Source organism: Suricata suricatta, chromosome 3 (assembly GCF_006229205.1).
Source record: "Suricata suricatta isolate VVHF042 chromosome 3, meerkat_22Aug2017_6uvM2_HiC, whole genome shotgun sequence".
NCBI lineage: Eukaryota > Metazoa > Chordata > Mammalia > Carnivora > Herpestidae > Suricata > Suricata suricatta.
The window spans coordinates 56,490,189-56,516,204 of NC_043702.1; the positions used below are offsets into that span (position 1 = coordinate 56,490,189).

The following is a 26,016-nucleotide window of genomic DNA, read 5'->3' on the forward strand; positions in this document are numbered from 1 at the left end:
TTATATTCTGTATAGTTTCAAAACCACAAGTGAAATCATATTATGTATTCTGCCATAAATGATAATACTTATACCTATTGAGTATTTCCATGTGCCTGCAGCTGTGGCAGTTAATTTACATGTATTTTCTCATTTAATCCTCATAATCACTATATGTTGAGTTGGAGTTATACCAATCTTACCAAAACAAAAATTAGAGATGTTAAGTAACTGTCCCAAAATTTCACAGGTAGAAAGTGGCAGAGCCAGAACTCAAGCCCAGATCTTTTTGATGACAAAATCCATATTCTTTTAAAAATTTTTTTAATGTTTATTTATTATTTTGAAAGAAAGACAGAGTGTGAGCAGGGGAGGGCAGAGAGAGAGAGGGAAGCACAGAATGGGAAGCAGGCTCCTGGCTCTGAGCTGTCTGCACAGACAGCTCCCCACAGAGCTGTGAGATCTGACCGGAGCTGAAGTTGGTTGCTTAACCGACTGAGCCACCCAGGCGCCCTGACAGAATCTGTATTCTTAATTTTATTTCATTGTTCTGAACCTACTTTTTTCACTTAGGAATTCATTTTGGACATTTTCCCATGCAAGTGTACATGCATTTGTCTTAGTGGATAAAAACTCTTCTATTACTGTCCCATAATTTATTAGCAAACTTCCAGTTAATGGGTTTTTACATTGTTCCTAATCTGTACCTCTCTTTTTGTGCTAGTATCACACTATTCTAATTATTGTAACTTTACATATAGTAAGGTAAGTCACATATTTTTCCCTCTAAATTTTTTTATACTCAGTTCATTTTTTTAGAATAATGATATATTCAGTCTGTAACGTTCTCCAACATCCCTGTTATAATTTTAACCAGAATTATGTTAAAGAATATAGTGGCTAGGATTTTAATCAGCATGGTGTTGATCAGTATAGATGAATTTTGAGTGAGGGTCTGGCTGAAACAAGTTTTAAGTTCTTGTCTCTAGTCCTCAGGTCTGGGAATCCATGGACCCAAACATATACTTAATTGGTTGTTTGGGGGGGCATTTGAGTATTGCCAGAGTCACTCATAACCATGGTTTTTGGCTTTGTGGATCATAAATCTCTTGTAAAAGCATTTGGAAGATATGTGCTATCATCCCTCAATGGCGCATAAATATAGAGCCTTATATACAATTTTAGGGTATTAGGAAAACCTGAAATCTACTTATGGGTCACAGACTAATAATTCTTGCTATGGAAACTGAAGAATACCAAAACAGAGAACTGTTGTATGTAGTCTTGGAAAGTCCATTATGTTACTGTGTGCAAAGAAAAATATTTTTGTGAGATATGGATTGATAATCAGATATTATACCCAAATAGTAGGAATGTTAAATTTCCCTGATGACCTTGGACCAAGAATAAGGACTTAGAATAACAGTCTTGGGAATAACTAAGGTAAAAATAAGGAGCACTTAGAAAGACAGGCAGAAGAGAAAAAGGCATTGTGTTTGGACAGCACATGAATTTTCGAGTCTCTTAGACCTGAATTTGAATCTTAGCTTTGTCACTTACTAGCTGTGGGAATTTAGGCAAGTCACATGTTCTCCCTAGCCTAAATACATTACAACTGCTCTTAACAAAAATAATAAAATACATCAAAAAATAGAGCATTTCTTAAGTTAAATATGAGACTATTAGAAAGAAGAGTCAAAACAGATGAGTGAGGAATTCAAGGTGAGTTTGGATTTTTTCTTTTCTTAGTAAAAACTCGTTCTTGTAGAATGTTAAGACTAGAAGCCTGAATTAAGATTTCACTAAGAAAGCCAGTGTCATTAGTAAAACATCAGAAATTTGAAGAAAAGGACTAATGAATGATATTTAGATTGGGAGAAGATGTATGTGTGCTTTAAAGGGGTACTCAAGAGAATATTTTGCCATTTTGTAAATGACTGGTATTTAATCTTTTAACAGTCATAATAACAATGGCAACAGATAGCATTTATTGAAAATTCGCTCTGTGCTAACGACTGCGAAACACCTTGTATGCATTATCTCACTTGATCTTCACCACAACCCCCAGGAGTAGATAGTGTCATCATCTATGATTTATTAATAAAGTAATAGATCACAAACCTGGCAAATGGTAGACCTAGGATTTATTTTCACATTTAAGCATTAAGCTGTTACCTCTCCAAGAGTTCAGATATCCAAGAATTTTTGCATAATCTTCATTATGTATATAGGTTTTTGAAAGTGAAAACTTTGTTAAAGTTATCAAAACAAGTTATCCTCCTCATCTGTATTTCTCCGTACTGATGTTACTAAAGAAATTACGAAATCCTAATGTTACTTCTGATACCTCAAGCATTAAGGTGTTTTTATGTTTTTCTTGTGTTCCAAATTGTTAGAAGTAGGTTAAATGTGTATTATTTTCTCAGTTAACCATATTCAATTAACTGGAACCTTTTTACTGTTCTAACCATAATTATTAATATATGTGTTTATGTATAAGCATAGGAAAAAATTTAGTTCATGAAGTGTTATATACAAATAAGTCCAAATGTTTTCTTTAATCTGATTAGAAGTTTTTCGGATAAGGAACATAAAACATCTTTTAATTTCTTGCTAAAATTAAAATTAATTTTTATGTAAGAAAAATAGCACATCACAACTATACCATATAATGGTCATTTATGTAAAAGAATCTTATCAGAGAGTGATCTTTTTTATTTGTCTTAGATAAACTGGCACCTTTTAATAATCTAAGGTAGCTTTTCTTGGCTGTTCAGTCTTTTATGGGGATAATTAAGAGAGTACTGAGTACAACATAAAGTTTTAAAATTCAACTCGTCAAACATTTGGTTATAATCTATAAATATTTTTGAAAGATTTGAAAATTGGAGTACCTGGGTGGCTCAGTCAATTAACCATTTGACTCTTGATTTTGGCTCAGGTCATGATCTCATGGTTGTGAGATTGAGCCCTATGTAAAAAAAAAAAAAATTGAGTGTGGCTTTAATGAATATACTGTTTGAGAACTTTAATTATGAGTTAATTCTCTTTAAAATTTTACCATTTCTAATTTGTAGTTTAATGTGTTGGTGTGAGGGGGAAACAACTAATGCCAAAAAGATTTTTTATAATATTTCTATGTCTGCAGTGATTGTGTAGTTAATTTAAAATGAAAGAGAAATACTGAAATTCCTTCACTAATGATCAGCATTTATTGAGGCCTGTTGGTTTTGTAAGTGTTTATAGTTACAAAGGTATTTTACACTTTTTATATGATTAAAATTTAATTTTCTTCCTTATTTTTGATTTGGCTTTCTTCTGTCTATTCTCTTTTCTTTCTTTAATTGAAAATACTAATGGAACCAAATATAAGATGGTACCACTGTTTTCTCCTTTTGTATAATCTTGTTGCGTGTCTCTACATAAGCTGTTCTGGCCACTCATCATAGTAACCAGCTGGGCCATTTCACCTGCTGGAGCCATTAAAGAGGACTCTCTCCCCCTAGATTAATCCCCTCCGACATTAGTTTTTTGCGCTGACAACTGGAGCAGGCATTCAGAATTTGCAGGTGGCCAGTGTGACGCACATAATTGCCTACAATTTTAGGCAATGAATAAAAATGGTCTACATTACTTGTCAAAGGTTGTATATGCAGTGCCAAGTGAGATCTATGGGAAGCCTTTTAGGGTTTAAAGAACAGTTAATAGCAAGGCTGCACAGGGCTTTTTTAATCATAATGCATTTGTAATATAGCACTTTGATCTTCTCCTTGTAGGAAATGGTGTTACATTAGCCACTTTTAAACATTTATGAGTGAAATTCAGTTATAGAAGAGTAAAAGTGATTATTCTTAAGCAGAACATGTTAGATTTCATTAAAAGTTTTCAGCTTGCCCCTTCCTTGTTAAAATCTGTGGGAAGTCCTTTTCCTGGAGAGTTTCAAATCAGGATCTAAGGACATACGCTTTTTCCTTATTTTTCCTGTTGGTAACAGCAAGATTTGGAAGGAAGGTATACTAAATACTGAGGTAATTTATACAAGAGGATATTTATAGAAAAATAACTGATTTATGGTAAATACATCGATGAAAACCCAAGAACTCTATTACTAATAATTGTGTGTTGCAATAAAATTTTGAGAAATGCATATTTAAAACATATCCATAAATTATCTTTAACAACAACAACAAAAAAACCAGATGACTCTCAAATGCACTTCTTCTGGAAGAGCTAAGTTTGACCTTTCAGACCCAAGAGCCTTTTATTAACACCTGCCTGTAAGAAGAACCTTGCCACACGCAGCTTTTAGATTCAGAACCACAAAACTGATGAGGAAAGACTTGAAGGGTTCAGTTTGTGTCACTTGCTGTTTGCCGTTTCCATTTCACAGATGATTAATCTTTCTGTGAAGAAAGGCTAGAGAAACAAAGCACATTGGGCTCTTCCTGCAGTTACTCCTTCTGAATGCACACTAGCTTGCTAACTAAAAGGCCTTTAGATTTCCAGCAGAGAGAGATGTTCTGAAAGTGAATGCAGCTGGTTGGAGGTCACCAGTGCAGGGCTCTTGCCATTGTGTAATGGAGGCTTTGGCAGGTTTGGGGGTGGGGGGGCGTGGTGTTGGAGCGGACACAGGAGAAATGGGCAGGACGAAGGTGTTGGCAAAAAATTAATTCAGAATTAGAAGGGTTTTGGTCAGCTGATTTAATATTTTAGAGGGTAGATCATCAATAATAGGCTCAATTTCATCTATTTTGTTTGTTTTTCTTTTTAAGGAAAAAATTATAATTCAGTCTCTTCCAGTATTCCTCCCTCCCTCCATTTTCTAATAGCATGTTTATCTTGCAAGTGGCATCAGTAGGTGATGTTGAAATATTATTAACTTATAATCTTTGGTGTATGTGAATTGTCTTGAAAATTTTAAGACTGTTACTAATTGTGCTAGTATTCCACATTTTATATGTTCAAATGTTGATGCCACAACAATATTTCATCGGTATTTGGATTTTTAATGAGGCATTGAAAAAAAACGATCTGTGTGATTTAGTTCCCCTTTCATGTAAAATTGACTTTTTATTGTGAGGATTTGAAAACTTTTAGTTTTACTATTTAGTATCTAAATGTTTAGTATCCACCCTGTATTTACTTTTTTCTCAATCTTGTATAGGATATAATGTGCAAAGTCAAATCCTGGGTTATAGATCAAAAGAAACCTGTTCGCTTCTATCATGATTGGAATGACAAAGAAGTAAGTTATAAACTTTATGCCACCTAATACTGCCTTGGGTTTGATTTCTTAGAGAATGAATTAGAGTTGTCATTATTTTATATTTTTTTGTTATTAATATCCAGTTAAACTTTATTTCTGTCAGTGAGTGCTTGTTCCCAGGCTTGTTATTATTTTCTTTTCCCCTACTTCTGGTATTGCGTAACAGCAACTCTTTTACAAACAAGAATTATGAAAATGAAAATGGCTACTTGTTTAATAAGAATTTACTTTCAAGTCATTCAGTGACTTGCTCAACTGTTTAAAAGGATTCTTTCTCTATCTCCCACTTTAGATTGAAGTGTTGAATAAACACTTATTTCTGACTTCAAAACCAATGGTCTACTTGGTTAATCTTTCTGAAAAAGACTACATTAGGAAGAAAAACAAATGGTAAGTTTTTCCTTCTAGATATATTCAGATATGTCATGTCTGTGTCCACACATACACACATACACATGCACATACACATGCACACAACACGAACTTACTGCTATGTGATTTTAATTTTTTTCTCCTTATTATTAAAAAGCTTAAAATGGATGAGAAAGCTTTATTTGATGGTTATATTCTGAGACGAATCTCATAATCTACACTGAGAACTTAAAAAACAGTTAAATTAGGCAATATTGAATCATGCATACTTATTAAATTTAAATTTAATAGACATTATTGTTTGTTTCCTTTGCAAAATGAGAATTAATGTAGTTAAAGCAATAATACTTTTTAAACTAAGAATTTCTAACTATTGATATTATATGTGGCTTTAAAATATCCACTTGAGATTGTAGCTGGGTGTAAATTTTAACGTCCTGATTAAATGCTTGAAAAAAAATTTTTTTAATTAAAAAACTTTCTGGAGGTGGGGGAGAAGATCAGGTTTCTGTTTCAAATACTTATTTTAAAGTGTACGAAGGTAAAAACTCTGCATTCATGTGTTGATTGTCATTTTTGACATGTAACCCAACTATGCAGGGTTTCCTTCATTCACAAATAACTTACAAAAATCCTGTGTTCGTGTAACATGTGGGCATGTGCACATACACTGCACTCACTTTGACTTGCCTCACTGGACCCTCAGTGCTTTGTACTATTAAGTCATACAAACAAATCAAAACTATCCAAAGCAGAATATCTGCGTTCTCTTAAAATATATTGTCGGTTTTTCCCTGTACTTCATTAAGTACTTAGATGCACATGGTTTCAATTTTCCATTAAAAATTCTCATTTCCATATGATATCAAAGAGTGAGAAGCTTTAAACTGAAAAATAAACATTCATAGACTGGAAGCCAAAACAATAATTAATGTCAGATGGTTAACTCCAATAAATGATTAGAATAAATTCTGTGAAATTACTGCAACTAAAAATGCCCTGTTGATATTGCTTTAAGGAAATTTTATATTCTAGAAAGCATAAACTTCATATGAAAATTTAGTTCTACCTGGTCAGTGCCCTCCAGTAGATGATTAACTTTAAAATAATCAGTTCTGTCTTGTTCTAAATTCTTATAAATTTGATGATTAATGTGTTAAAAATTGTTACCTTTGGGAAGGAATTTTAAAATTTATTACTTGACCTCAGTTAATAAATCTTATTGTAGTATGAATGGTAAGGTTTCCTGAGGCTTCATAAAACAATACAGACATCAAAGTTTACATGAAAAGGGATGAGTCAGTTTCCTTGCCCAAAGGGGCTTCTCACACCTGTATTTGGATGATTACAGGTAGAACTCCCCGGCTCTAATTGTATAGTAAATACCATTTCCCAGACCCTAATGGTAGACAGGCTGCTTGGGAGACGCCAGTCTGTGATTTAGCTGTCGCCAGACACCCCATGTTTTTTGTGAGACCAGTTGTGATGATGATATGGTTATAGCCAATTGAAAGCAAACTCTTGTCTAAATAGCAAATTTTAATTTATAAAAATGTACAGGTATGAGAGATCCTTTTTATAAAACCGAATTTTAGATTTTATATATAACTAATGATCTGGTTTGGGGTTGTGTGTATGTTTGGTGGGTAGTGAAGGATCAGATCTTGTGGAAGTTAGTGTAATTGTAGCTGAAAGATCAAAGACTGGGTAACTGAGTGATGTTCCAGAAGAGAATTTACCACATAGCCATTTTCTGTACAGTTTCTGCCGCCTGCTGTTCCTATTTTCCCTCAAGCTAGCCATTGACTACCCCCTGTGCATCCCTGCTCGTAAAAAATGATTGAGGAAGTATTTGTCATGTATTTATGAGTGGGAAACATTGTGTGATAGGGAATGGCATCTACTGGAGCCAGAAAGATTGCCATTTTCCTTTCATTCAGCCACTCTGCTACAGCTTTAAATCCTCTGTTTATTCAACATTGCCTTTGTATTAAAGTACAGAATAAATTTTTATTATGAAGGATATGAACACTGGGTTCTCATCATTTATAAAGTTGCAAGCAGATGTAAATAGTTAAGATACATTTTAACCACTAAATCCTTTTAATTTGTGTTAGCATCTTGTGTTTTTGGAGTGTTTATATCTAAGCTCCATTTGCATTCGTTGCCCCTTTAGCAAAAGAAAAAGTTTTGTAGTTTAAGGCTATTATGTAATGTTACTGTAGCAAATGAAGACTGTTGCAGGAATAAATATTTTCATGGTCTTTTAGATCTAGAAAACTATTCTAAATGATCAGGAAAGAGGAGGAGGAAGGCTTTGTGATTTGGGCCATGAGAGGAAGACTGAAACTATATTTTAGCAGGTCACCATTTCAGATGTAATGAACATTTTAATTATGAGTTAGAGTTTACTTTAAATTTAAATGGTAACATTGTTTTTCAATCTTAGAAAAGAAGAAAGCACTTTGAAAGATAAGTCTGTTGTGTTTTTGAGTAGATACATTGACCTTTCCAAAGATGTAAAAATTGGAATGGCTTCAAGCATCTTCTCACTGGCTTTAACAATGTTGAATTAGTCATTTTGTTGATTTATGATTAATACCTAGCCCCTTGAAGAGAAGCTGACATGGCAGCTGGGTTAGTTACAGTTGTGTTATGATCAGATGACAGTAATCAAGATCAAAAAGCCTTCTTTTTTATTATTACAAATTGTTCTTTGAGTGAATTAAACTATGTAGAAGTTGTAGTCTCGATGGATGCCAGTGATTTTTGAACACTTGAGGATTTCATATTTTAAACATGATCTGTTGTTACCTATAACTAATATTGTACTTTATGCAGTATTTTCATTTGAGATTGCCTACTGAGTTATGTTGTCAAGCAGGTACAGGACATCAGAACTGTCAAACCATTCTTAATTAGGGGGTTAAATTTCAATCTTTGCACCTTTGCTGCTCTGTAAGTATTATATGCCACCCAGTTATGAAATCAGTAAAGCAAACTAAATTTAGACATCTTGTATACCTACATAGCTCCCAATTGTGTTTTATTTTTGTGTTCTCTTATCCCAATCTTTCTTAAAACTATTGGTAAAGGATCATTCCATTTTATTGCTTATTATACTATGTGTTAATATTCAACTGGAAACTATGGCAAAAATTTAAGAAATTCAGACTTCTGGTGTGTATGTGTGTGTATAAACATGTCTATTTGCATATGCCTTGGTGAGCTTGTGGTCACTAAACATTACCCTTTGACTAATATTATATGAATCAATTAATCTAAGTGTTGACATTGATTCAAGATAGGTAGACAAATATATGCTGTCTTTTAAGCAGCTGTGACATCAAGGGCAGTGTTTCAGTTTTACTAAATGAATTTTAAATAGAAAAAGGTTTGATTCTTACTATTCTGTGATTCAGTCCCCTCATCCCCACTTTTCTGTTTTTGTTAGTTTTCCACATAATTTGTATACAACAACTAAAAATTGTTTGGCGATACTATACAGTGTGTGCCTGGTTAGGAAGAGAATAAATCTAACATTTTCTTGTTTTCTTGAATTGTGTGTGAGAATTACAGGTACTGTATCTTAGCACCTATGCATGAAGAAGGAAGTATGTCCATTTTTTACATATAATTTTGTATATATGTATACCTATCTATATATACATAGATATATATGTACATACATGTATCTATAAATATAAAACTTTCTGTAAAATTCTAAGAAGTCATCAATTTCTGAGATTATTTATTGAAGCTAGAAATTTATGCTGCTGTGGAAAATCACACTGTTACACATTTGATTTACTTGAAATAGATAAAAAGGGAATAAGTAATTATTCTCGAATACTCATTTTAGTTTAAGAGCTTCTCAGGTAGATTTGAAATTAATTTTAATTCACATAAAGTTTTCAGGAACATACCCTATTATATAAAGCAAGACTCACATGTATGAGATTTTTAAATGTTTTCATCACCCACTAGTCTGGCAAAGGAAAAGGCCAGAAATATCCATGCAGCATTTTGGGGGGATTATAATTTCTCTTTTTAATCACTTGTGGTTCACATAGTTTTGGGGGTTGTTGTGTCTCCTTCATCTTGAAGTACTTAACACTGTGAAGCCTATGAGGATACTTTACTGATTCTGAGTAACTACAGTAACATAATGCTGGTAGGTTTATTTTAACAGGTGAGGGGGTTTTTTTAGCTGAATTAAATTTTATGAGCAATAATTTGTAATGGTTTTCATAAATCAAATACTTTTTTAAAATGATTCCTTTATGAGAACTAGTGCTTAATTTGCTCCTTTGACAGATATGAAGGGGTGATAGGGCAGGTCAAGGGTATTCTGGATGTCTAAACCAAGCAAATTTTTTTAAAATATGGGATTGATTAAATTGGTGCACTTCTCTACAAAATATTCTTAATTTTACTTGTGATAAATGAATCTAAAAAATTGTCTTAAAGAGCCCTTCTTCATTTTACAGTCTTTTGTTTTTGCTACTAGATGATTCTCAACTGTCCCCTCTTTTTATTTGTATTATGATAAAGCGTTGGAACAGTATCATATATACTACAAATTGGGATTTCAAATAATTTTCGGCAAATGGATTTTGTGGAATTATATCAGAACTTCTTAGTTCAGAACCCTGAAAGTTAAGAAGAATATACTAGAGCAAAACAACTTTTTTTAATTACAAGAAACAGAACTCTAAAAGAAGTGGGAGGGATTATTGCCCATTCAGTAATCTTTTTACTTGGATAGATCTTTAGCATTTGTACATATATGTACATGAAATAATACTTATAAATTTCTTTTATTAAATTGATTTTGGTTGCCCTTTCAGCAATTTCATATTCTTATCAAGTGATATTAGGGCCCTAGAGTGCTTAGTCATTATGAAACCAAATAACACCTCTGATGCCATATTATGAAAAAGATTATTATAGAAGAAAGCACATCTTTTATAGGAATATAATGCTATTGACCCACCCTATTGTGCATTTTAGGAATTTGTCCTGGGTTATTTGCATTTTTGCCCAAGACTTTATAGACAATAATTTCTATTTGCAAAATGGTTCACTGAATTTGAGAAAATCATACATTGGGGAGGGTCATTTGTTATTTTCATTAGCACCATCTGTTGACTTACTGATTTATGAGTGATGTAATTTGTCAAATAATCAGGGCATTTATCTTTTTTTAAAGTAGTTGAATAATTTTACTGCATATAGTAGGAAAACATTTCATAAAATTGTTTCTAGCTTTGAGAGGCTAAAGTTCTTTTTAAAAAAAAGTGTTCTCTTATCAGAGAGGAGTTCTATAGAGGGATGGGTGAATTAGGTGATAGGGACTAAAGAGTGCACGTCTCACCATGAGCACTAAGTAATGTATAGAATCATTGAATCACTCTGTTGTGCAACTGAAACATAACACTGTACATGAACTAGAAATAATTTTTTTTAAAAAGGAACAAATAAAATGTTTTCCACAAAAAATAAAAGCAAACAGTTGTTCTCTAAGATTCTCTTATATGAAATTAACATATATATTCCCCATCCATGCACACATATGTAATCTAAGAAATGAAAGGCAAAGTTTTACTTATATAGTGTTTTTCAAACTACAAATGATTTATATACACAAAAGAATTCCCCTGCCTCTCTACTTTGGTGAACAATTCAAGGACTATTAATATTTTTAAAAAATTGTGCCCTGGCAATTAAGGTCCTCTAAATTTTGTTTCCAAAACTGTGAGATGTGATGAGCTACATTCATAAAATGGGAATTTTGACTAGTACTAGTTGATGGAGAGGTTTAAAGCCCAGAAATTTTAGGACTGTTGGGGGTAGGAGATATAGAACAGGGCCTTGGGAAGGGTTTGGAATAGAGCCTAAATATAGGATCTGCATCAGTTTTTCCTAGGAGAAGCTATAGAAAAGGAAAGGAGAGGATGCCCTTTTGGGCAGTTTCAGTGTTTTGTCTAATATCCTGCTTGTGCAGAATAGAAAGGGAGCATTATGTTCTCTGCCCTTCATTCCTCTGCTCTCTACTGTATTCCCCAGTCATAAGATCTACCTTTGGAGTTAGTGTTGTAGTTCAGCTACTACATTATGAGTTAAATAGACCAGACCAAAATCCTGGGTACCACTAATAACATTGTGTCTGTAAAGAAGATGAATTCTATGAAACTTGGAGCATATAGTCTATATGTAAATTAGGTAGTATATATTATGAGGACTTTTGGTATATTAAGAGTACTGCTGGGGCACCTGAGTGGCTCAGTCGGTTGAGTGTCTGACTCTTGGTTTTGGCTCAGGTCATAATCTCACAGTTCACAAAATCAAGCCCCACATTGGGCTCTGTGCTGAGAGTGTGGAGTCTTCTCAGGATTCTCTCTCTTTCTCTGCCCATGTCCAAGTGCTCACATATGTTCTCTCTCTCTCAAAATAAATAAACTTAAAAAAAAAAAAAAGAATACTGCCACTTTAGACTTTGAAATATTAGTTTTGTGGTCCTTATTTGCTGCTAACTTGCTCTTTTGACCACAAGCAAATTACTTAGTCTTTCACATATTGAAGATAATTCCTCAGAATGTTCACATAAAATATATTCTGTATAAACAATATTTCCCAGATTTAATTACCGTAATGCAAAAAGAATACAATCATAGAAAAAGGACTTGTTTAGTCTTCTAATGTATCTTCTGAATGTATTCCCTTGGTTTTTCTTTTCATGATACGGATAAAGGAATAAAATGCATCATACATATGTTTATAACTGTTAATTCCATGCTTTGAGATAGTTGTCTTCCAAAACAAAATGAACAGTAGAGAACTATCTCTGTTGTGCCAGTAGTGATAAAACTCCCCTGACATCACCACCATCTTCCATGACTCCACTCCCATCTCCTCAGGTTGGGCCCTGGGACTTTACGATTGGCAGGTTAGAGTTTTTTATTTCTTGACTTCCATTAGATGAAATCATTATTTAGTTGTTACAGTAGCATATTTAAAAAAATAATAAAGGCTTATTCTTTTTTAAATTTATTTATTTATTTTGAGAGAGAGAGAGACCATGGGAATTGTGGGGGTGGACAGAGAGACCAAGAGAGGAGAGAGAGAATCCCAAGCATGTTCCGTGCTGCCCACACAGAACCTACCGTGGGGCTCAAACCCACAAAGCCACGAGATCATGACCTGAGCTGAAACCAAGAGTCGGACACTTAACCAGGCACCCCAGTGCCCCAGGTGCTCCAGTGCTATTTAAAAAGCCTTTCCAAAAAATTTCATTGTGATCTCCTATAACTCATTTTCTCTATTTTTGAATATATGTATGTGTGTGTGTTGGAGGTGATGCAGTGAAAGTTAGTGAAGAATTAAGTTCATCTCTAAGATTCCCTTCCCATGCTAGAATTTTGTAATTTTGATGAATTAGATTTAGCAGATTCACAAAGAAAAGATGCCTATGCAAATACCTTCCCAACCTTCACATATAGGTTTGTCATGGTAGTTTTTCTAACTGTGGAACTATATAGAGCATTTCTGGGGTTGTAAATACCCAATTTACAAGCAACTTTTCTGGCTGTGTTGGAGATAAGACCTGGTCTTTCACTCTGCCCCTCTTTTACATCTCTTCCCCTTGAAAATAAGTCTTTTATGGGTCTCCCTATGTTCCCATCTTTCCTCAGAGTGGGCAGCTATTCTTTGGCTAGAATGAGGACAAAGTAGAAATAAAACCTCTTTGTAGAATTGGTATATCTACATTTGAGGGTAGTTACATGACTCAGACTATTGAATCTCCTTAAGCTAATGTGACCTGGAAAGCATTTCCCCATTGGAAGCAGTAGATTATAAAATGCCCTCAGAAGCCTACTTAATTCATAACATAGTAGAAATAGTGCAGTGTGGGTGAGATATATTTTGGTATCTGTGACCATTTTTACCTCCAGTTTTTAAATTCCCCTTAAAAACATGTTCCAAAATAACTGACTTAGGTACTTTGAGTACACCCCTGTCTATAAAGTTTGGGGCTGTACATTTGTATCCACTCAGTCTTTTAAATGCTTTCATAAGAAGAGAAACTCATTGGGGTGCCTGGGTGGCCCAGTTGGTTAAGCACCTGACGCTTGATTTCAGCCTAGGTCACGATCTCAGGGTTCATAGGATGGATTCAGCACTGTCCACGGCTGTGTTGGGCTCTGCGCTGATAGCATGGGATCCTCTTCCACTCTCTCTCTGCCCCTCTCTCGCTCCTGTATATTCTCTTTTCTCTTAAAATAAATAAATTTTTAAAAGAGACATTAATTTCATAAAAACTGGGATCATGAATATAAATTTCAAATTTACGTTTCTTATGAAGACTGAACTCATTGAGGAAGTGGATACTATGTTTTCTTTTTCCTTTTCTAAGCAGATAATTATATCGAGCCCTTCTGGGTGTCATGTACCATTCTAGACAGTAAGCAGAAAGAGACTTTACCTCCCCCTAAGCCTTATAGTCTAATGGGATGATAAACAGTGAGTGAATAAATATTTAATGTGTCAGGAGATGATTGAAACAATGAATAAAAATAAAGCAGGGTAAGGGGGTGCCACTTCAGTTAGGGTAGTCCAGGAAGGCCTTTTTGAAATAAGGGAGTGAGCCATGGGAGAATCTGAAGAAGGCTCAGTCCAGGGAGAGGGAACAGCAAATGCAAAGGCACGCATGACAAAGCACTGAAAAAGTAAAATCTGAAAACAGCTGCTTGAAAAGAACTTTGTAAATTCTTATTCATTGCAATTAAATAGATTTTCTTAAAACATATCCTAAATATGTTGTAAAAGTGAATTCAGGGTTTCAAGAGTTCATCGTTTATTTTCTAGGTTATGATAGTTAATTTCTCATAGTACAGAAAGGTTTTAGTGTTTTAAACAGCCTTTAAAGTCCTGTTTGCGAATATATAGATTTACTTTGAATTTCATCTTTTTCATGCTTGTCTAGTAATGTGCTGACACTACGATTCACAAAACACTTCTTTTAAAAGTCCCTCAATGGGGCACTTCTTGGGATGAGCACTGGATGTTGTGGAAAGCATTGTGACAATAAATCATATTTCAAAAAATAATAAATAAATAAAAGTCCCTCAATGTATGACCTCAAAGAAGCAGATTGAACTTTACTAAAAATAATAGTAACTTGGGGTACCTGGCTGGCTCAGTCAGTAGGGCATGCAGCTCTTCATCTCAGGGTCATAAGTTCAAGCCCCATACTGGCAGTAGAGATTACTCAAAAATAAAATCTTTTTTTAAATTGATTTATTTAAAAATTTATTTTTATTTATTTTTGAGAGAGAGACAGACAGACAAAGCACAAGCCAGGAAGGGGCAGAGAGTATCCAAAGCAGGCTCCAGATTCTCAAATGTGGGGCTTGAACTCATGGACTGGACCGTGAAATCATGACCTGAGCCGAAGTCTTGACACTTCACTGACTGAGCCACCCAGGCACCCCTCAAAATTAAAATCTTAAAAAAAAAAAAAGCAATTTTACATTGGTCAAAACTTTACGGTATTGTAGTTTACATAGTTCATTGGATCCATAGACAAATCCTGACCTGGCCCACACAACATTGTACTGTTCCGGCATTGAATTAAATTTTCACTAAAATGAAACATTTCATCATTTGATCAAGAGATCTGTATTTTAGGTTAGGAATGGGTTAAATTAGCTGAGAGGTAAATGAGATTAGTGTTTCCATTAATTAAAGATACAAAGGTACCCTTTCAGTACTTTGTAATATTTGTCATTAAGATCAAGGAGTAGTCAGTATTCCTGGATAATTATCAACATTTTCCTTAGAAATTCTTTTAAAGAGAACTGTATAATCTGTGGAAAACATTTTTGGGTTTAGTCCATTTTGATATTTAAAAGAAAAATAATACCTGTCTTGGGTAATCATTTTTTGGCTTTTTTCTTGTTTTAAATGATGTTCCAAAAGATTTTTCCCAATGAGCATTATCTGGATGTCTGAAACATGAAGGTCACCAGTAGTTTTCATACATAATTTATATTTAAAATTGTTGCCTTTTAAATTGTGCCATTTTTCTTTTGTCTGAATTTGATGTGTAAATGAACAGGGAAGTGAAAGAATATCATGAATTAGAATAATGACAAATTCCTATGCCTAAAATGTTGTATTAATTGTAGTCGGCATCAGGTTAAATCTTAACTGAACACCTAACTATATGCCAGTTACATTTAAGACTTCCCAGAACCTTATGAAATAGGTACCATTGTTATTTTAAGGAAGGCAAAACAAATATAGAGAGATTGAGGAACTTGGCCAAGATTGTATAGCCAATGATGCTAAGATTCAAACCTAAGCAGTTTATCTCTAGAGCTCATGATCTTTACTACTATGCAGTGGTATCTCACCTTTGGACTATTGGTGGTGGGAAAGGTAGACCAGGTCTGAGCAATAGGTCATAGACACTATATTTCCTATCACTGTAAGTTTCATTTAGATAAGGTTTTGTTGTTCTTAAACAGTTAACACACTGTGAAATTTGAGACTATAAAAGCTCACTATAACCTGATTAGAGAATGCCAACTGAAGACAATATAAAAATTGTTACCTAAACTGTATCTTTATTTTCATGAACTTATCATATTCCAAACATGTAGCAATTTAATAACCCTTTAAAGGGATAGTAAAGTAGTTTATATATTTTGACATAGAAAATAACATATTATCAATCATTTTTTAAGATAAGTAGTTTCTTCCACCACTTTTTTAAAAATTAATTAATTTATTTATTTTTGAAAGTGCGAGCAGGAAAGGGTCAGTGAGAGAGGGAGGTACAGAATCTGAAGCAGGCTCCAGGCTCTGAGCTAGCTGTCAGGACAGAGCCCAACATGGGGCATGAACCCACAAACCATGAAATCATGACCTCAGCCGAAGTTGGACACTCAACTGTCTGAGCCACCCAGGTGCACCCACGACTTGGTTGTTTTGTTTGTGTGTTTTTAACCATATAGTGATCTATTTCCTACATTTTCGATAACTTGGATTTGTTTTTGAGACCTTCTTAGAGTAGGGAATTGTACGTGTGTATATCTTTTACTAGATAAAGTACAAATAGATAATTTGTATAATACTATTTAAATTCTATATTTGTACATAGCAGTGTAATGGAAAGAACATTATATATACGTATGTATGTATATATGTGTATGTATGTATACATACAACCAAGTCTCGGGCAAAATAGGTAGGAACTACTGTTGTGCATATGTTATATGCTGGACTTTGGGGCACTGACATAATATGTTCTCTTATTTGGATTACTCCTCATCACAACCTTGGAATGCAAATATTTACCTATTAGAGAAGTATGAAGTGAGAAACCTAGTTAAACATTTTAAAGACAGCTTTTATCTTGAGCTCATGAGAAAAAGTATGAAACGTTATTGCATATAAAGCATACTTTTCATGAAACAAAAAATATAGTGGGTTTTTTTTTTATGGTTGTATTCTAGTGAAAATTGCACAAGAACCCATACCAACTAGAGGATTGGAAATAAAGGAAATAAAAATAAATAAGTAAATTATATGGCCAATTAATCTATCACAAAAGAGGCAGGAATGTAAAATGGGTAAAAGACAGTCACTTCAACAAATGGTTCTGGGAAAATAGCTACATACAAAAGAATGAAACTAGACCACTTTTACACCATAAAACTCCTAGAAGGAAACCGACAGTAACTTCTTTAACATTGGCTATAGAAACAGTTTTTTAGATATGTCTCCTCAGGCAAAGGAAAGAAGAGGAAAAATAAGCTATTGGTTCTACACCAAAGTAAAAGGCTTTTTCACAGCTAAGGAAACCATCAACAAAACAAAGAGGCAGCCTATGAATGGGAGAATATATTTGCAAATGATATATCTGATATCCAAAATATATAAAGAACTTATACAGCTCAATAAAATAAAATCCAATTAAAAAATGGGCAGAGGACCCAAGTAGACATTTTTCCAAAGAAGACATACACAGGGCCAATAGACACATGAAAAGATGCTCAACATCACTAATCAGGGAAATAGAAATCAAAACCACAATGAGATACCACCTCGTCCTGTCAGATTGACTAAAATGAAGAAGACAAAAACAAGTGTTGATGAAGATATAGAGAAAAAGGAACCCTCATGCATTGTTGGTGGGAATGTAAATTGGTAGAGCCACTGTAGAAAATAAGGGTTCAATCATTCCACTATTGAGTATTTGCCCAGAGAAAATGAAAACACTAAGTTGAAAAGATACGTGCACCCGTGTTTATTTGCAATAACCCCAACCTGGAAGCAGCTCAAGTATTCATCCCTAAATGAATGGATAAAGAATGTGTATATATACACACATCTTAGATTGTCCCACATAATGGAGTATAACATGCCCATAAAAAAGAATGAAATCTTAGGGCGCCTGGGTGGCTCAGTCGGTTGAGCGTCCGACTTCGGCTCAGGTCATGATCTCATGGTTCGTGGGTTCGAGCCCCGCATCGAGCTCTGTGCTGACAGCTCGGTTCCTGGAACCTGTCTTGACCTTCCCCTGCTCACATTCTCTCCTCCCCCAAAATAAATAAAACATTAAAAATTTTTTAAAACATGAAATCTTGCCATTTGCAACAACATGATGGATTTAGTGCTAAGTGAAATAAGTCAGAGAAAGACATGTAATTTCACTGATGTGGAATTTTGAAAAATAAATGAACAAACAAAGCAAAAAAGACTCTTTAAACAATATTTTTATGTTTATTATTGAGACAGAAATAGAGCATGAATGGAGGAGGGTTAGAGAGAGAGGGAGACACAGAATCTGAAATAGGCTCCAGGCTCTGAGCTGTCAGTACAGAGTCCCATGTGAGGCTCAAGCCCACAAACTGTGAGGTCATGACCTGAGCCAAAGTCTGACGCTTAACCGACTGAGCCACCCAGGTGCCCCCAAAAAGATTCTTAAATACAGAAAAACTGGTGATTGCTTAAAGGGAGGTGGGTAGTGAAGACAGTGAAATAGGTAAAGGAGAATAAGAGTACACGTATCTTCATGAGCACTGAGAAATGTATAGAATTGTTGAAACATTATACATTGAAATCTAATATAACACTGTATGTTAATTATACCTGAATTTTTTAAAGATAGCAATTTCTCATTTTCTTTTATTTCTCCTAAATATACATATTTTTGGTTTTTTTAATATTGTAGTGTTCTGACTTCTGAAATTTACAAGGATATGATCACTTACATTTTCTCTTCCTTTCACTGTATTTTTGTTTACTCTCTCCTTCCCCCAACAAAAACAAAACAAAATAAAAAACAATGCTTTTTAGTATCCAACTAAAAATTTATTTAGGCATGTAACCAAATTTCATATTTGGTGATATTTTACTGTTTTATGAATGCTCAAGACTGACCTTCCTTCCTTCCTTCCTTCCTTCCTTCCTTCCTTCCTTCCTTTTATTTATTTTGAGAGAGAGAGAGCAAGGAAGGGAGGGGCAGAGCAAGTAGAGAGAGAGAGAATCCTGGCAGGCTCTGCACTATCAGTGCGGAGCTCTATGCAGGGCTCAAACCCACAAATCGTGAGATCATGACCTGAGCCAAAACCAAGAGTTGGACGCTTAACTGACTGAGTCACCCAGGCACCCCCTTCTCTTTCTTTTAATTTTTTTCTCCCCTTCCCTCCCCTCCCCTCCCCTCCTCTTCCCTTCTCTTCCCTCCCTTCCCTTCCCTCCTTTTCTTTCTTTCTTTCTCTCTCTCTCCCTCCGCCTCCCTTTCTGACTGTCTGTGTGTCTGTCTCTTTGAGGGAGGGAGAGAATCCCAAGCAGGCTCAGCATGGAGCTCAGTCTCAAAACTGTGAGATTATGACCTGAGCCAAAATCAAAAGTTGGACACTTTACTGAGCCACCCAGGTGCCCCAGTTCTCAGAACTTTTAAATGGAACACCAACACTTAGAAAATATTGCTGTTTTTTTCTTTTTTTGTTAATCATGACTTATCCCTAACCTTTCTAACTTTATCCAAATGGATTTTTCCCCAGTACTATCAGTAAGTACATTGTAACATTTATTATATAACTAAGAAAATTGATGGTTTACAACATAGTTCATAGATGTAGAATAAAAAAGAAAAATCCACAAAAATGTTTTTTTGTGTGTGGGGTTCTTTTGTTTGTTTTTGTTTTTGGGGGGTTTTTGGGGAAGTAAAAGCAAGAGATTATTGAAGATATATATAGAGAGAGTTACGGACAGTGTTCAGGAGATTCAGAAAGGAAGAGAATGAGTCTCCTCTTTGCATGAGGTGTGGGGTTTTTATTGGCAGTTGTGGTCTGGTGCACGTGACTTCTTAGGTGTCCAGGAACTGGTCAGAACAAGGAGAGTATCCAGGTGTCCTTCATAAGTCATTCATTCCTTGAAATCAGGGGTCTTGGCATCAGGGTGTTAGAAGTCAGTGGACTTAAGACGACTCTGCCGAGTCACTCCTTAGATGTTATCTCTTGTGCTGGACTATTTCTTTGTCCCTCATAAGGACATACGCAATTTTCATTACAAGGCATATGTAGAATGGGGTGGGGAGATTTGGCCTGAAGTAAAATTCTAGGATGTGAGAAACATTGCTCCGAAACTAATCTATACAATATCCAAGTGAGAGTAAAAAAAAAAAAAAAAAAAAAAAAAAAAAAAAAAAAAAAAAAAAAAAAAAAAAAAAAAAAAAAAAAAAAACCATGAAAGTGGCTTAGTTAGTGTGGATTAGTTAAAATGGATAAGTTTGTGTGGAATGTTTCTAACATCAGTAGAATTTTACATCAGGCCAAATCTGAGATAGAGACAGAAAAGAAAAATAGACCAAGAGAGCAAATATGGAGAATATCAACCATTTGTTTCCTTTCCTGTGTTCAGAGGTAATCATCTTAGTTGTCTAGATTTCTGGAAATTAGTACTTTTAAAGGTTTCAAATGTAACTGGAATACATGGTTGAAGTCATATCTGGTTAGTTTTCTGATTAAGTGTAATTAAGTAATTATGTTTCTATCATTGTGCATTTCGTGATTATGATGTATGATGGGATATTATTTTATATCTGTTAAGTGAAATAATATGAGTGGCCAACTGTGGTTTTTAATGTGGATATATAGTTTAAAGACCATCAGATTAGATTGAAGTTTCATAATCTTGGAAAACTGAAACAAAAGCAAAAGCAGTGCCTATTAAACATCCTTAGCCATAAGCAGGGGAGAAGGTATGTGAGTGTGGCTTAGCCAATAATAATGACTGTCTTACCATGTATCACTTATAGAATGTTTTTCTGTGGAATACTTAATACTTATATATTTGCTGTTTTATAGTTATTTGAATGCCCTATTGACATCAAGGGCTACAGATTGTTGTATTAGTAGTTCCTGACAAATAGAAATTATTTGATATGCTAAGCCATTTCTGACAGAAGATATAAAGTTTTGACAAACATGTATGGCACAGCAAGTGTCCAATTCTAAAGAGCAAAATAAATGCAAACCACCATTATGGTGAACACAAACAGCCTGAAAGCAAGTTATCAGTAAGCAAATAATTGTTGAACTGTTATGAATGGAATAGGATGTTGAAATAGGGCATGATTGGCTGATGTTACATATGTCCTTGATTACCTTCCTTGTGCTTTTATCCTAATAAGTGACATTCTTTGTATTCTCTTGGATGGCTAGACAGTCTGACACTGAAGAAGAATAAATATTGCATGTGGTACACATTAAGCTGTCATCCAAGACAGCATTTATAAAAAGTAACTGGAGAAATTCATAAGAAATTCTGCACTGCTACAGTTTCCTGGCTCTAGTCATAATTGTCAAAGTTCTTGACACATTCAGGTCTTCAGAAATGATTTAGGTTTACAATGGCTTGGTGTATGAATAATTATTTCGGATTTGTGTTCTCATGTTGCCTTAAGATGTTAATGTTACTTATCCAAATGTTATATTTTACAGTAAGTTTTATTCTTAAAAATATCTCTCTACATTGGTTATAGTGACATATCTCCCATCTTATGGTGTTTCATAAATGGATTTTTGATAATTCATGTATTTAAAGGAAGAATAGGAGTTTTTAATTGCTTAAATTTTCTTTAACCTGTTGGGAAATATTACTTGCTTGTGTTTAGTGCTACCAAACAATTTTCTCAGTAAGTATTTTTTATTTTTCTTCTCCACCAGCATTGGAAAGCCTTCAAATGGTCCAAATGAATACAATTTTAAGACTATTTCTAGAAAAAACAAGCACTACTTGATATTTCATTTTAAAATATTGGATGATTTTGTTGACATACTTTTATAATTTTAACATTTCTTTCAGGAAGTTCAGTTTTATTTGTTCTACTCACCGTTACCTCTTAAAATTTCCTTACGGAGGAATATGAGTAGAAGACACACTAGTGTACTAAAATAAGCATACCTAAATAATAGGTAAATTATGAATGCAAATTTAGCAGGCATTTTTAATGTCCCTATTTCTTTTCCTAAACTAAAGTACTTCTATCCTCCTATCTATGGGGTGTGCTACATGGTAACTGAAGGATACAAAAAACCCCAACAAAATAAAACCAAAAAAACCCCCAACTTTTTCTTTTTTTATATTTCTGTAACCTGACACAATTATTCTAAGCCATTTAAGATTAAGTAATTAGTATTCTCATTCTATAATCTAATCAAGAATATAACGATATTCTATCAGCTGATTAGTAGGAAATTGTGATTAAGTATCAGAATGATTTATGATCCAACACAAATACGAAAATAAAGTACAGTGTTGAGTTTAAATTAGGAGCCGTGTTTCAGGGAGGACAAGAGGTCAGTCAGTTTCTGTGACAACTGTAGTTTGTGTTGGTTTTTAAATTATATAATATTAATTTGGAGATTTGTTTTTAGGGTATTCTCTTTACTTTGAAACCTAAACCATCCATTTGGATTGAAGAAACTTTTCTCCAGGTATAACACTGCTCGAATGTTACCTATAGCTTTTAACTCTCTAGGCCACTACAGAGCACAAAATATTTGCCCAACTGGTAAATTGAACTGTAAGTCCCACTGTGGGAAATTGCTTTGCTGTGCTCCAAACAGCAGTTATCTTAGTAATTGTACCTGGATTCTTTGTGGCTAATAGAGCATAGACGTCCATTTTACAAGCAGAAAATTATTTCTCTTAAATAATTTTAATTATAAATCCCCAAATAAAATATGAATCAATAGAGTATAGTGAGACATTAAATCACATCATTTTTAATTGTTAGTTCAGAAAAGTGAAATTCTTTTTTCCTTCCTGTATAAAACTGTACATATCCGACATTTCACATTCTAAACTAGAGCTCCCAACAAGGAGCTTATCAGAGCAAATTGTCTAGTCCATCCCCTTCCTCACTCAAAACCTAATGACCCTTTATCATCATGGTTTAGATTGCTGGACACAGATGTGAGAAAATACAAGTAATCTACAGGTAACTACAGTAGCTGCACTGATGTTCTCAGAGAACTGACTGCTGGGAAGATAAAGAGCTTCCCACAGAGTCTGTGACTTTCCGGCAGCAAAGCACATCATGAGCTCATACATGAAGTTTTATTTGCTGAAGATTCACAATAAGATGCATTAGAACATTCAGCAGGGACTCTTTTTAGATGAGCATGGAAATTCTGGAGGATTATTAGTTGATGCCCCAGTGCATAGCATCACACTAAAATTTTTTTTAAGTTTAGCAATATTAATTTTTTGTGTAGATATCAAAGATTATGACTACAATGCAGCATTAATATTGGACTTCTTGATATTTATGTAATCTACTACAGACCCTAATCTCTTTCCCTTTACAAAAGGCTGAGCTTCTTGCTGCAAAGTAGTTTGGTTATGATTTTCAGTATGAAAACAGAACAGCAGTTTTTCAAACTTTAGTACTAAATTGCATTTCAAAGGACTTGTTTATTGCCCAGGTGCTTTGCTTTTGTTAGCTTACTTAGATTTTGATCAGTGAGGTAAATTCATGTATCTATTTGCATGCAGTTGAATAATTTACCATGAAAAGGATGATCAGGGTTTTTTGGGTAAAAGTACTGCACCTGTAGCTTAAGTTTTATAATTGTTAGTTCGACTGTTATTTGCAGTGATCATAGTTTCATACAGCTTTAGAAAACTACAATGCAAAAATAGGTACTTAATTTTTTTTTTATGTATGAGATGTTTTGTTTGTAGTCATTGAATTTGGATTTAAGTTTACTAGATTGAGGTGAATCAGCATGAATTAGACTGCCTGAACTTCAGGTGTGTGTTTCTTTTAAAAAACAATTTGCGTGTCATATTTTTCTAAAAGCTAATTAATTTTGTTTTTGTAAAAACTACAACTACTGGATTAGGAATAGTCATATTACGTTGTATGTTAAAATGAATTACAGTCCTCAAATCATTTTTAGAAATTAACCATTTTAATAGCTGAAAGATAAAGATGATTTTCAACAATAGTTCACAGCCGACAAAAAGAGTAGTGAGGTATTGGATTCATTCTTATGTAATTGTATGAGTCTAGCTTAACTGCTGTTTTTTATGGAGAATACTGAATTGCTCAGAAAACTAGAGAATATACTGTTTAAGCCTTTTTGGCTAAGTTCCTGCTCATTTTTGCTTCAAGAGTATTGCATGTTGAACTTTTAAAAATAAGTTTTTTAAGTAGAGCACCAAAATTACATCAAATATACCTATGATCTTAAGTAATTAATTTTAAGTTTCTGATATAGAATGACCAGCGAACAAAGTAAATATCACATCAGAGAACAGAAAAGATGAACTGTCTATACGCACTTCTGGTCATTAGAATTCCTGTTATTCTTCTAATAGCAATTAGTGCCACTCTTTCTGGAGATTTATCTCAGTGAAGATTTTTAGTTTACACTGATATATTTGAAATATTAGTAGTAGCATGGCATAGATTAACCTAAAAAATAGAACATTGAAGAATGGTTTGAGGCAGTATTCTGCATTAATTCTGTTTTTAGTTTGCTCTGAGATCTAAAGAAAAAACTGTATTTGTTTCCATTTAGCAGCAAATAGGAAACACAGAACTAAAAATTCTACAAAGCACATTTTCTTACCCTCTTTGTGTTTAGAAAGAAAGAAACCAGAGGAGCATGTGCAGTATGAGATTGTTTTGCATTTTTGTTTTTACATCACCAGATTAAGTATAATGAAACCCATGTGAAATTGTAGGAACTACTCCTTGGTTTTTGTCAAGGATTGTAGTATGGTTTTTTTCCCTTCTTTTTCTTCTGCAGTTTTTTTTTTTAAATTTCAACAAGATACATAGAAAATTAAAAACCTTGTCTGTTATAAAGTTTTGTTTGAGCTTTTTAAACTGAGTGATTAGCAGAAATAATGACCCTGTCAGCCTTAATCACATTAAAATGTGGTTAACATCATTTAATTTTTTCCACTTAATATGCAAAAATTTCCAGTAGATTTGCAGTGAAGGCCATTGAAATTCCATTAGAACAAGAATAAAAATTTCAGGCATCATTTATTCAGAGAAGGAATAAAGGTCTCGATTGAGAACTGCTGAATCTTTCTATTAGAGACACTATGAATCATTACATTGAATGTACCGTACATTTCGATAGACCAGTGTCTGGCTTTCTAAATGGTTGAAAATCATGTTTTCTCTATTTTTCATAAGGAGAAATAAACTGGAATTTCATAATTTTATACATATATGAGAAATTACTGAATGTTTTATTTTGTACTATTTCAGTCTGCTTAAATTTTAAATAGAAAGTTATTTGTGCCTGAAAAACAAGATAATGAAAGAATTAGTTATTTTAACATGGAACAAACTGCATAGCCAATTCACAGAATGGACAGGCTGTGTCTTAGATAGTTATTTTGGCATATACGAGTAAGAAAGTTAGAATTAAGCATCGGATGACACTAACTCTGTCCCAGAGTTCACAGCTTATCATTTGTCAAGCTTCAACTGATATGCTATGCTGCATCAGCTATGTATGAAATAGAATGGAAGAACGTTCTATGGTTTCTGGTATTGTTTATCCTTTATGCTCATTTTTGATATTTATTTGTTGTGATGTATTCATAAACTAAAAAGTAGGGAAAGCTTAATTTTATTTTAAGCAGTTAAGAGATGCCTACTATACACTTTGTTTAGCATGTTTTCATTTGCCAGTATCCTGTAAAACTTCCATTGTGTGGAATGTTTCTTTTCCATTAAAAACAAAACAAAACAAAATAACAACAAAAAAATAACAACTGTTACTGTATATACCTGATAAGGGGAAATGGTTTTCTGGAACCATTCCTATCTCTCGGGTAATTAAGTAATTATA

The 26,016-nt window shown here is 33.9% G+C and overlaps 1 protein-coding gene across 1 annotated transcript in view; it reads left to right on the forward strand.

The window, feature by feature from the left end:
* The window catches only part of OLA1 (Obg like ATPase 1), a 174,824-nt gene that overhangs the window by 122,169 nt on the left and 26,639 nt on the right, over window positions 1-26,016 (forward strand). Inside the window, exons 6-7 of the mRNA XM_029934369.1 lie at window positions 5,144-5,224; window positions 5,538-5,635. Coding sequence (XP_029790229.1) covers window positions 5,144-5,224; window positions 5,538-5,635 — 179 coding nt within the window. The remainder of the gene's footprint in view (window positions 1-5,143; window positions 5,225-5,537; window positions 5,636-26,016) is intronic.